Here is a 13,102-nt window from a genome sequence, read left to right as displayed (position 1 = left end):
GGGAAACCGGATGGCTGCTGGGGGTGCATGTGACGGGGAGGCAGGAGGCAGACGGGGCTGTCCCCGCCCATCGGACGCAAGCCCACCGTCCGCCAAGTGCTTCCTTGGACGTTCTGCTCTGGGGGCACGGGGCGGCTGGGCAGGCCCTGCCAGCTCTGGACACCCCCAGGAGAGGGCTCCAGGGCAGACGCTGCTGCCCCGGTGGCACTCGGGACAGGAGGCAGTTAAAGCAGCCGTCTGGGCTCCCCTGAGTGCAGCTGGTGCCAGACTGGGTCTCGAAGTTGGCCGCCACCCAGGGAAACAGAACCTCGACCTCCGTGGGGGACGTTCCGGGGCAGCCGGGCTCAGGGGACCCTCAGGTGTTCTGACCCCTCCCTCAGCAGTCAGGACGCTGTACTTCCTACGTGCAGCCAACAGGCAGAGAATTGCAGAAAACTAAACCACCAAAAAACTGTTCATTTACAGAATATCGATGCTTCCCTGATAATTTACCACTTTGAAACAAGAATAACAAGAAAACTGAACCGTAACCAAGCTTTACAAAACATTATGAAAAACATTTCTTTAATTATGTAAAGTATATTGTTTGTGAACTTGCTTTTGCTTCCTATTTAAATGACCTGGCCAGCTCCCTGTGCCTCCATCAAAACCCGAGAGCCAAGCGCTCCCCAAGCGTAAGCCGGCGTCGTCTGGGGAGAGTACAGGATCTGAGCTGAGAGGCTACAAACTTCCACAAGTCTCCTCAAAACGTCCAGAGATGGGGGAGGTGACAGGAAAGACAGAACGCTTTTGTGGCTGAAATTCAGACTTCGGCAGAACCCACCCCCTTTCCCACATGTCCCCCAAGACCCTCCCACCCTGCCTCTCCCGTGCTCGCTGCCCACCGCCCCTCAGGGAGGCTCCGCAGACCGGGCTCTGTTCCCTCTGCTGGGCCCGGGCGGCCGGGGTGAGGTATCTGCAGCCCCTCGCCCACACCCTTCACACCCGCGGCCGCCACACGGCTCTCTTTCCAAGTCCGTTTTAGAAATCCTGAGGAGCGGGCACGCCGGCAGCTTTCACACTGGCGATCACAAGGCTTCAGGCTTCGAGGAAGCTTTCTAGAGCCCAACGGCTCCCATCTGTTCGACGAGCGTTGCCTCGGCCTTGGTCTCACACTTGGTGGGAGCCTGCAGGGGTGAGTGTGAGCAGAGGCGGGCGAGTGGACCCCGCCTGTCCGCGGACTTGGGGTGGGGACACGGGGCAGGGGGTGGGGCAGGGTGGCGAGCCCGGGGCCAGAGGGGCTCCTTCCCTCGCTGGTCCCGGCGGCCGTTTCACAGACAGCACACGGCCAGAGAAGGTCAGCAGAGAGGCAGCAGCGCTTTCGAGGCTCTGAACTGAGGACTGGGCCCAGCTGTGAGCCCCCTGCCCACCCCGCGCCTGTGCCCGTCCTCGCCGACAGGATTCTATGTTGCTCTCTGCTCGGGGACGCGGCCCTGAAGCCACTCCCTGGACAGGTGGCGGGGCCCAGACGAGCAAGGGCAGCAGGGAAGGGGGATGGTCACGGCTACGGGTAAAGCTCTGGGAGCCCGGCCTACTTTACTTTGTTATAAGCCGAATTCTCCCCTCAGGCGTATTCTCTTGGCCCGATGCAAACACAGACGTGGTTCGCGGGGACACATTTGCTCCCTGCCCTGTGCGGCTAACAGGGGCGTCTGGAGCAGGAGCCTGGACGGCAACGACCCATCCCCCCCCCCCCCCCCCCAACCCCCATCTCCAGCTCCTGGGAACTTCTCTTCACTCTCTGGTTCTTTGCCTGGAACACGTCACTTTGCGAGGGCGCGGGAAGTGGGATCCGGTGCGGAGAAAAGTACCCTAGAGCAGCACGGGAGACGCGGACGCTGGATTTCCCACGGATCAGAGTCAGGGTCTGGGACTCCAGCCCAGGCGTTCTGCTGCTCTTTCCCGGGCGAGGGCACGACTGCAGGGATCGTACTGTTAACCGCATGTCGAGAATCTGGATTCCCAGGACCGTCCCGAGGTGACTGTCCTGGGGCTAAGTATGACGCAGAGCCTGCTGGCTGCTGGGCCACTGAGAAGACACCTATCAAGGCACAGGATTCTGTCGGTCTAAGAGAAAAGTTGTCTGTCAACTGCACGTCCCAGACAGACAACATGAATTGCCGTTCTGGAGCGCTGAGTCCTGAGTACTGCTCATTTGCCACAGCGACGGGGACAGCGAGGCACTGCCCCGTGGCTGCCGATGGCCGTCGGGGAAGCCGCGGCCCTTGGCCCCCCAGGAAGCGAAGCCAGCACGGCCGAGGCCGGGGCGGGGGGGGGGGGGTCTCACCTGCCCCCTTTCCAGGGTCTGTGCATTTTGGAGCAGCGGCAACAGAGAGTAGTGAGGACAGGGAGGAAGGAAGGAGACGTAAATATTTCCACTTTGCTTCTCAGGGTTACTGTGTTTACTCGCCACAGCAGGGCCCACAGGGAGCCCAACTCTGCAGACCAACTAGGGCACGGGTAGTGGGCTGAAGGCCGGTGGCGTTTGACCAGGGCCCACGGGCCCGGAGAGGCACCCTCTACCTGCTGGCAGGGTGTTCACGAGGGCCCAGAGCACAGGCCCAGCGGCCACCCCAGAGCCACGGAGTCTGATCTCCAAGGGGACCAGCTCTCCTGGGGCCGTTTCTGCATCTGGCCCGGCAGGGCCTGTGACTCTCAGGAGGGGGCGGCGTCCACTTCTGTAAGCTACGCAACTCTGGGGGATGACGCCGTCACCTCTGGGTCTGCGGGGAGGTGAGAACGGACAGGCGCGTGACAAGTTGCAAACTACACACGGACATGCCTCTCGGTCATTAACAGTTCGCCAGGACTGTCCCGATTTCCGACAATTCTGGGAGGCCCTCCTGCTGGAGGCGGCGGCAGGCAGTGAGGCAGGGGAGGCCCCGGAGGGGGGCACACAGCACTGGCACACAGGCTCCTCTGTGTGGTGGTGGTGGTGGGTGGGGGTCGGGCAGCGGAGGGTCCTCCCGGGAGGACCCCGCCTCTGGGAGAAGAAGGCCCTTTCGACCCGAGTGAGAAGAAATGAAAATGCTTCCGTGGGCATCCACAGAGCCCACAGAGAGGTGCTGCGCTGTGGGCTCACTGCACCCTCGCTGGGTGAACGCGGGTTTGGGGCGAGCGCGGCAGCTCCCTGGGCTCTAAGTGAGGTGCTAACTGGGAGGAGAGGGTCCCTGAATGGGGATAGGGCTTTAAAAGAAACCGACGCTATCAGCGCGGAGCCAGGATTTAATCAGTTTCCGTGGAACTTTTTTGAATTTGGTTTTTGGGGATCTCAACCTTCATTTTGTTTCTTGGTCACTTAGGCCTTTGGTTTATAAGGGAAGTGTTTGTCCTCGAACCTCACACGCTGGCTTGTGATCTCCATCGCACCTGGCTGCACGCGGCCCCCCGCAGACGTGGTGGCGGCCAACACTTGGGCTCCTTGGGCGTCGGGATGCTGGGGGACTATTTCTAGGTGAGTTTACGTGAGTACAGGTTTTCTCATAAATATTAAAAGTAGTGATGATCACTGCACGCGACCCTGACATTTGAACACCTGTCGCGTGAAATTTCCTTCTAAGTGTTGTCCCCAAAGCACAGATGGCAGGAGTGGCCGCCAGGGAGGCTGTCGGGGCCATCGTGGTTCCTGAGGTCGTCATGCTGTTCTTTGTATTTCTCTCCGTGGTTTGAAATTTTCCATAATAAAAACTATAAGCAAAACGCAAACCCCAAGCCTGTGTGGAAAGGGGATATAAATACTTGAAATTAGGCCACAGTTCTTGAGCTATGTGAGTTCCTGAGCTGCCAGCAATTTCTATATTTGAATACGGAATTCTACGGGGTATTCCGGAGTAATAAGGCTGTTTTGACTCTGATGAATAAAAATTTGGTGTCACAGTTAAATATCAAAAATAGGTCCATTTCTCTGTGAACTGAAATGTAATCCCCTCGTTAGTTGCTAGAGTAGAAAGTAAGACATTTTTAAAATTAAATTGAGGGCAAGAAAATATTTCCTTAATGTTTATGCTTCCAAAGCTTTCAGTGGCAAATGTTTACTCTTGAAAACACACACACACACACACACACACACACACACACACACACACCTGTATACATTTACACACAGACACACACAGACACACTCTCACTCACACAGGCTGTGTTGCACCAGTACAAGGCTTCAGGAAGTATGGACTCTAGAGGAACCCACTCCAATCTCTGCCTTCTGGGTGTGCCGACCGTGTGCACACTGGGATGTGTGTGTCTGTCGAGATCAGCACGACAGTCAGAAAGCCACAAGCCACTTCTAAGCTCTGTTAGGGAGCGCTGTTCTAAAACCTCGAGAGGCTGTTTCGGTTGTTGTAACCTGCTGGTGTGGCTTTGCCGGCTAGGAGCGATCGCACACACGATGTTTAATTACCTCAAGTGGGCTGAAGAGGCACTTCCAGCTCGCAGCCACGCACCTTACACGTAACCCGAAAGACACGGAGACACGGATTCCGTGCTTTACGCACGCGTGAGACGTTCCTCAGAGGAACGTCTCTGACCATCTGATCTCAGGTCTACTGTGATGAGTTTATAGTTGTGAAATTTCAAGATTAGGTACTGACATATTTTTAAACAATTCAGGTTGATTTTCGATAAAGTTAAATACATAAAAGCCACTACAAAATAAACTTATATAGAATACCGGTTTCATCATGACCAAAATAACCAAGGGGGCGGGGAGTGACTGGAGCACCTGATGACCGTGCTGGCCCTGGCTGTGCTGGCCATGGCCGGGAGACCGGCCTACACCTCAGAGACAAAACAAGGCCTCGAGACACCTCTGTGCGTCACAAGCTTTCAGGCAAAGGTAATGACCTCAGCTTCTGTCTCAAGAAACTGGAATCTGAAGAGCAAGTTAGACTCAGGGTAAGCAGAAGGAAGAGGGTAATGAGGATGACGAGAGGTGTCAATAAAATGGAAAATAAAAAGCAACAGACAAATAAGGACAAAACCAGAAGCTGGTCCCGTGAGGTTTCCTTCAGCCCGAGCGGTCGTGAGTGTGACCACGGGTACTGGGAATGAAAGGGGACATCACTACAGACCACACAGACGTGGACAGGATCATGAGGGTAACGAATGGGAGCCCGTACCTAACTTCCAGGCACCCTGACACAGCTGAGTGGAAGCAGGGCAGTGCCCCGACTGAAGCTGCACACAAACAGAGGTCGGGTACACCGTGAGGCGCTTGTCCAAAGTCTCTCTAACCACCTGGGGTTCCCTGCATGAATATCCATAATGGGGGACCAGGAACTCGGGAGCTTTGCTGGGAACGCCGTCACACGTACCTTGTAGGCAATGCTGTTGAGCACCTTCATGGCCAAGTCGGAAACGTCTGGATAGGGATCCGCAGCCAGATGCAGTAACACTCTCCAAATCTGAGTGTAAACACTGTTAAAGGAGACTCCTAGGAAAGAGAAAGGGGATGTTTTAGCAACGGATAGCTGTCGCTGGTGTGCTTGGCCGGCTCCTGGAGACCTAGCTGCTGCCAGGAACGGGTGCTTTCCAGAGCTGGGGCTACGGAGCCTCATTTTTGTCATCTGGTTAGGGGCCCAGACACTCAGGGGTCCCAGCTGGTAACTAGGCTTGATGGCACGATTTCATCTTCTGAGGCTGGATATTCCTAGCAGGAAAAGTGAGTTAGGAAAGGCTGGCCTTCCTTGAAGCCCTGGCTGACTGGACAGCGCTATCTAGCTCCCGAGGACCGTTCAATCTCACACCTGGGTTTCTAGGGAGCCATCACGGTCTACGTGAGCTGCGCATGTTGGATGGGAATGCCCTGGGCTGTGACACACTGACTCTCTTGTCTACACACCACACGTGGCACCGTCCCGAGTTCCCAGGAAATCCCAAAGGGTGTGTGTGACGTGACCTGAGCCCTCCAGGTCCTCCCCGGGCAGCCACCACATTTGCTGGGTGTGTTCCACATTTCAGGTCCCGTCTGCGTGTCTGGACGCCATGGCGGATGAGGCAGGATGTTGACGCGGACGGGGTGCGTCACAGACACGAAGGAAAGGGAAGTCACGGAGGGCCTGACCCAGGAGCCCGCCCAGTCCTACTTGACCCTCACAGTCTCAGCCACAGGCACCATCCCTGGGCATTACAGAGGGGCAGTGAGGCTGAGCGCCCAGAGGATGAAGGATTCAAACGCACGCCCGTCGGACGTTCGGGCCAATGCCGCGTCCGCCACGCTGTGCTGCCGTGGCAGCTCCAGTAACGGGCAGACGATTCTTTCTGTCAGGGGTGGGGCTGGGAGGTGAGCCCGGAAGCCTTTATGGAAGAGGCACGCAGTGGGCTTTGGACGGGAGGCAGGACTGCTCTCCTGGCAAAAGCCTCGCTGGCGGGAAGTCGGCGGAGCAAACGACGGACCGGCACCGAGGTGATGGGGACACAGGGAGCATTTGCGGAAGTGGCGAGACAAGAGACCTGCGTCGCAAACCAGAGAGGACGGTGGGGCGGCTTGGAGACGGAGGCGGCAGGGCGGGTGGGCCGGGGGCAGACCCCTGGGGGGAGAGACCATGGAACCCGGTCAGCACCAGGCAGGGAAGGGGAAAAGCAGCCTTCCGAGAGGAGGCGGGTGAGCCAAGGCCGGGAGCGGGGGCGCGGGCGTGGATGCCGCACCCTCGCTCGGTGCTGGGGTGGACCTGGGGGCTGGGCACGGCACCGGTCCTGCTCCCGCGGATACGCCGAGACCCCGGGTCATCTGCCCGGCCAGCTCCGGGTGCGGCCCCTCCCGCACCGGTGAGGGACTTCAAATCTCACGGATGCTGCCAGAGGACGGTGTGTTCCTCCATCCCGGAATGGGCTGCACCCAGGCATTCAAGTTTCTCTTTTAACGTTTATCTGTTTTTGAGAGAGAGCGAGCGAGAGAGTGAGCGAGTGCGTGAGCAGGGGAGGGGCAGAGAGAGAGGGAGACACAGAATCCGAAGCAGGCTCCAGGCCCTGAGCTGTCAGCACGGAGCCCGACGCGGGGTTCGAACCCACTGACCGCGAGATCGTGACCCGAGCTGAAATCAAGAGTCAGAGGCTTAGCCCCCCAGGCGCCCCTGCACCCAACCATTCAGATCAAAGGCTGATGGATGAAGTGGAGGGCCACACGGCACAACCCACGGCCTGGCATCTGGAGGCAGAGGCGGCTCTTCCTCCCACCCGCAGTCGTGGGGACAGTGACCCAGTGGGGACTTGGGTTCGTGAGATGTCAGCTGAACACGCTCTCGCTTGGAGGGGAGCTTGCGTCAGGGCGAGTGATGCACACGGAGATGTGTGCGGTTTCCCTGCGCGTTTAATTCAGAGACGGAAGCAGAGCAAACACCTTCGGCCCTCAGGGTCCACAGCCATGGGACCGCCGTCCAGGCTGACGGCCAGGGTCTCTGGGGACATTTCCTAAAACCTACTTCCTGTGGTGGCAGAGTACCCACCAGCAGGAGCTACGCCCAGTGCTATGTGTGCACCGTTTCCACAAAGGCGGGGAAGGCGGTGGGAGGCGTGGCTCCATAGGTGCCCACGCCAGGGTCACGGCTGCGCCACGCCAGCACCACTAAAGGCGGGGCGAGCCACGCACAGAGGGAACGTGGAATTCAGAAGCTGTTACTTGCAGAAGATTTTGACTCTGACATAACCCCGTTTGTGATTCGGTAGAGAGTAAAAAAGTTCTAATTTTCGCCAGGGTGTTTGGCCACAGTGAACGGGTCACTGTTTGCCAGTAAAAACCTTGACCCTGGGACAGAGAGGTGCTACGTTCGCTCACCTCCTCCCTGGGTTTGGCCGCCACGCGATCTGACACACGGACCGCCCCGTCGTCAAACCTGCCGCCAGCCACATGGAAGGCTGTGAGGGCCCCGCAGAGGTGGAGCCCCCGCGGGAGCCCGGACACCCAGGATGCCCCAGCAGACCCTCCGGGGCCCGGGAGGCTTCCGGGCTGTTAACTGCTCAGAAAGGGTGCTGTGTCTGGCCCTCACCCAACTCCTTCCTCACAAGCTCTGAAACCTATTTTCATGTCTAGACTAAAAGTAATAAAGGATCATAACTAATGGCTTTAGATTTATTTTTCAGGGCAACGGCCACAACTTTCTGAATGGCGTAAGAGGTAGGAAAATTTGCTCGGAGCTCCTGGCCAGCTCTGGATCCCAGAAGTCCCTGGAGAGCAGCCCAGGGTGAAGCCGGGTCTCAGGGTCGCTCACTCTGACGCCCTAAGAGCTCACCTGGACTGTCCAGCAACCGGCGCCCAAGACCCGGGGCCTCTGCACTTGCCCCTTTGTGCTGTGCCCCTCCCCCGGTCACTGCCCCCCCCCCACCCGCAGGTGACGGAGCCCCTTGAGGAGCCCCTGGCTCGCTCCCTCCTCGGCCTGCCCTGTGGGAGGCGTGAGCAGTCCAGGCCCCGAAGAGGCCACCGCATCTGCATAATCCTGTCAGCGATGTTCCTCAGGGTCCCTACACGACACACTTAATGATGGCCTTTAATCAAGGATCTTGGCCATAAAATCATAACTGATGCGGTGGCATTGGAAAAACAACGCCGTTCGCTTTCTCGCCGCCGTTTCCCGGCGGTAAGAAATCAAACTAATGGGCTGTAAAGCCTTCACCGGGATCGTGTGAGGTTCCTCTGGCAGCAACCCCGCTCCTCCTTCCTCCTTTCTCCTTTCTCGCAGTCCCTCTGCTCCTCCTGCTCAGAGCTCGAGGCTGTGGGGTCTCCCGGGCCGCTGGGGGCTTGCAAAGGCCTCCCGTCAGGACTCCTTGAGGCCGTCGGGAGACCAGGGGAGAGGGGAAGATGCCACTTCCGGGGCCGGTGACGATGCCTCAGGGGACAAGTTGCTGTGCGCCCAGGGGGAAGGCAGCTCTGCTCCAGGGGCCTCCTCCGGTGGTGCGGGCAGTGCCCGTGTCTGCGCTCCGTCCCTCGGCTCCCCTCTGTTCCCCGAGGGCAGTGGCCCTGACCCCCGGGGGCTGGCGCTCAGCTCAGCAGCGTGGCTGACTGAAGTGGCTGTTGTGGGTGAGGCCCGGGGACAGGGACAGAGACCCGGGGGGTCTCTGTGTGTCGCGGGGGGCCCCTGACGTCTGCACACGCACCAGGCGTCTCTCCCGACCTTCCCACTCCCACCTCCGGGCGCTTGGATGGGGTGGGGCTCAGGGCGGGAGGGGGATGGAGGGCAGGCCCGGCCGCCAGTGGCACACGTGAGCAGGAGACAGCAGCTTTGTTGAAACTGAGTGATGAAGGTGGCGAGTTCCCTCCTGGTGGGTCAGGGAACCCCCCCGCCCCACGGGATGCAGAATGTCGGTGGCAGGGAGGGCCAGGCACTGCCGGGTCGGAGGGGCCACGCAGAAATGGCCAGGGAAGGTTGTCCGGGCCTCGCTCAGGGGCCAGCATCCAGCCTGGGGAGGGGGGACGGTGGTGGGCGAGGTGAGACGGGCTGACGACGAAGGTGGGGGTGTCCGCGGGAGGAGGGCCCTGAGTAGGGAGCTGACAGCAAGTGCTTGTTGAGTGAAGGCTTCTGAGTGAAGCTGTCGTTGGACAAGCCCGGCTGGCGGTCTGTGACGTGCTGGCAAGGTCTGAGGGGGGTCCCGGCACGCGGGGAGACAGGCCTGGGGGCAGGGGGGCCGATGGGGGACCCGCGCGGGAGGCAGGCCAGATGGCTGGCGAGTCAGAGACACGTGGGCTTCCAGAGGTGAGGGGATACGGGGACTGGCTCCCGGTGCAGCCCGACACCCTTCGGGCTGGCCCAGTTCAGGTGCGGGAGGCCCAGGCAGAGTCAGCTCCTCCCAGTGGGGGGCAGCAGACACGAGGCACAGCAGGCGAGACCGCCAGGCAGGGTGAGGGGTAGGAGGGGACCCAGAGGGGCTGGCGTTGTGGGACAGGTGGGAATGAAGGGACGTCCCAGGTTGCCATGGTTTTGAAAACCTCTTCTGCAATATTCAGGGAGAGGCCAGAGACTGCAGTCCCTTGGCTGAAATGCGAGAAGAAACTGGCTTCAGGCGGGCGAGAGCCGCAAGCAGTGGGACTCTGGCTGACGAGTCCCAGTGCGCGGTGGGCTGGGCGCTATCTCATGGAATATTCACGAGCCGGCTCCCTCAACTCCAGCCCGCTTAGAACTTCTCAGTCAAGTTTCCAAAGACGTGAACGATGCACAGATAACACTCGGCTTTCTGCAGGAGTCCGACTTTGTGAGCGGGCAGGTAGGGGTGACGAGACTGCCGGCTCCCGGGAGACAGACGGGGGTAGGGCGGAGGCGGGAGGTACCGGCCTCTCCGTCTGGCGTGGCCTCCGGTGAAATGCCGGTCTTCGCCCCTCACGCCGCCGAGGCCCGCGCGGAGGACAAGATGATGCTCCTCCTCAGGGCCCGGCGCCGCGTCCAGGCGGGAGCCCGGCCTGGGGCACGTCCAGGCGCGTCTCAGACACGCAGCACGAAGCCTGCGCTCGCCCAGGGAAGCGGCCACAACCCCACGGCCTGAGCCCGCCGGGGCCTCCACCGGCACACGCGGTTGTCGAGACCCTGCCCAGGGGGACCTGCCGTGGACGACGGAGACCCTCTGACAAAAGGTCTCAAAGGTCCCCTGGCGACTCAGGACTTCAGTCCGTCAGGCTTCACTTCCACCAGGCTCAGGAGCCAGGTGTGGCGGCTTCAAACGTTTCCCCTCCTGGTGGCTGGCCACGCGTGTGAGCTCACGCCCTCAGAACACGGGCGGGGCCGCACAGCGTGACCACGGGACCCGGACGCAGTCGGGATGAGACCCCGAGGAAGGCACCAGGGGGCGGGCACAAGGAGACCAGTCGGGAGGGCTCTACGGGAGCCAGCGCAGGGCCGGGGGGGCGCTGGCCCGGGTGGCGAGGCTGCGCGGGGGGGGGGGGGGGGGGGGGACGGGGGCACACGGTCTGCAGGCGCCCAGGGCTGGGGTGCAGGGGTGAGGGGCAAAGAGGAGTCACAGGGGCGCCTGGATCCACCCCGGTGCCCTCGACTGAGGCGGACGGCGGTGGGGATGGCCGGGGTGGAGACCAGCTTCCACGTCCGCGGTGTTTCTACGGTCACTTCCTCCAGGGCTGTGCTCCCGAAGCCCCATACGCCGCCCACACTTAGAAAACCCTGTTGAATGAAGGAACCTCCACGTCCTGGGAAGGAGCGGGAGACCTCGCCGTTCACCTCACGGGACGTCGGGGGACACCGCGGGGGCAGGAAGGGCGCGCCCTCCGGGCTAATGACGGCCTGGCCGGTTCAGCTGGCTGCTTGTTTTCGTGGGGCTTGCCAACTAAAAATACTTTCCATACATTTTAAGCAGTTGGAAAAGAAATCGAAAAAAACAATAATGCTTTGCGATGTGACTATTTTCTGAAATTTGAATTTCAGTTGGTAAATTAAAAAAAAAAAAAAAAAAAGTTAATTAATTTTCTTTTTTGACAGAGAAACCGCACACGTGTGCAGGAGGGGCAGCTGGAGAGAGAAGGAGAATCCCAAGCGGGCTCCACACTCAGCACAGAGCCCGACGCAGGGCCGGATCCCACGACCCTGGGATCGCGACCTGAGTCACAATCGGGAGTCAGACACCCAACAGACTGAGCCACGCAGGCGCCCCCGCAACTGGTTTTATCAGAACGTGGCCGGGCTCGCTGGTCCACGTGACAGCTCAGGCTACTTCTGTGCCACCTGCCACGCGGGAGGTGGACACTCTGGTCCGGGGCAGAGAACAGCTGCCGGCCCCTGACCCTGGCGGCGGGGGGGCGGGGGGCGGTGCGCGGCGGCCAGGCCCCCCGCACCCCCGGCTGGTGGGTCAGGGGCGCTTATAGGAGCCGCGCGGGCTCCCGGAGAAGAGGCAGTGACGGAAACAGCGCCGCGCGGGTCCGTTCCTCTCAGCTTTCCCTGTTGCCTCGTGTTCTTTCACCGTAGGTTTACACAGAAACACTCGCTTAGATTCACTCGCTTAGACCCAGGTTTTAAAGGACTCCTGTGGGGCCAGACCGGGAACTTAGTCACTACGTACAACGTTAATTCTACTGAAGGCCACGATCTGGTCCACGACAAACACCCTGCGAGGGACACTCAGAACACGTCTTGCTGGTGAGTTACCAGAACCTGTGTTCATGCCGAGCGCCAACCCCGCGCCTTCTGGGCACAACCCAGACGCACACAGCTGCGATGTTGTTTCCGTTGAGATGGACCGCTTAAGCCGGTTATTTCTGAGCCCCGTTCTTGGTGGTGGGTGGGTGTGTTCGGCAAATAGATCCCTTTCTGGCTCCTGTCGACCTGGGGGGCGCAGTGGCCACGTCTGGGCCTCTACGGAAAGCCACGCGGACTCTACCCGACTTTTGTTCTAGCAGAGGAGCGGACTCGTGTGGTCAACACAGGAACCACGGCCCTGCCCCTTTCGGATCATGGCAGAAAGTCAGAAATGCCACGGTCATCACGCGACGCGGACAGTGCAAGTGCGAGGCGTGGCACTGGACTCGCCACGGAAATAAGCCGATGACTCGGAACCGACCGCCGACGAGAGCAGTCCCGGCCCCACGTGAGTGGCCGGCGAGGGGCAGACAGGAAATCACAGATGCACATGCTGATGCCAGAAAGCAGGAAACCCGGCAAGTGCACGGGCTATTTCTATCCTCAGCTCCAGAAACCAAAACAAACTGGGTAAAGCTCAAGAGAAGAGAGGGGAATAAAGATACGAAGTTACCGGAACAAAACAGTAAGATACAATAACAAAAAAAAGCAACAAAGCCCAAATTGGGACTTGAAAACACTGAAGAAATTAACAAACGTCTTGTAGGGTTTTCCGTGATCAACCCTACAAGCAAAAGCAAACAAGCAGCAGTAGGAGTAAAAGGGGACGCTCCCGCGGAGACAGCAAGGGCTACAACGTCAAGAGAGCACTCTGCAGACGTTCACGGAGAGACGAGAACGCGTGCCTGAAACGGACATCTCAGGAAAACACGACGCACGAAGGTAACAAGTGAAGGAACAGCGCGAATGCTCGTGCTGCGGTTGGAGACCGGGACGCGGAGTAGTGCCCGCCTCTGACGGAGGAGGCGTAATTCAGCCGCCGTGGACTGACGAAAGGG

At 59.7% G+C, this 13,102-nt stretch overlaps 1 protein-coding gene across 1 annotated transcript in view; it reads right to left on the bottom strand.

Annotated features, from left to right (window-relative positions):
- The window catches only part of RPTOR (regulatory associated protein of MTOR complex 1), a 331,619-nt gene that overhangs the window by 37,231 nt on the left and 281,286 nt on the right, over nucleotides 1-13,102 (bottom strand). Inside the window, exons 19-21 of the mRNA XM_081791320.1 lie at nucleotides 10,295-10,547; nucleotides 7,811-7,868; nucleotides 5,352-5,660 (exon numbers count right to left, since the gene is read on the bottom strand). Of these exons, the coding sequence (XP_081647446.1) occupies nucleotides 5,352-5,660; nucleotides 7,811-7,868; nucleotides 10,295-10,547 (620 nt within the window). The remainder of the gene's footprint in view (nucleotides 1-5,351; nucleotides 5,661-7,810; nucleotides 7,869-10,294; nucleotides 10,548-13,102) is intronic.

Source organism: Panthera onca, chromosome E1 (genome assembly GCF_046562875.1).
Source record: "Panthera onca isolate mPanOnc1 chromosome E1, mPanOnc1 haplotype 2, whole genome shotgun sequence".
NCBI lineage: Eukaryota > Metazoa > Chordata > Mammalia > Carnivora > Felidae > Panthera > Panthera onca.
The sequence above is the reverse complement of the archived record's forward strand: the minus strand, read 5'-3'. Positions and strand labels throughout refer to the sequence as shown.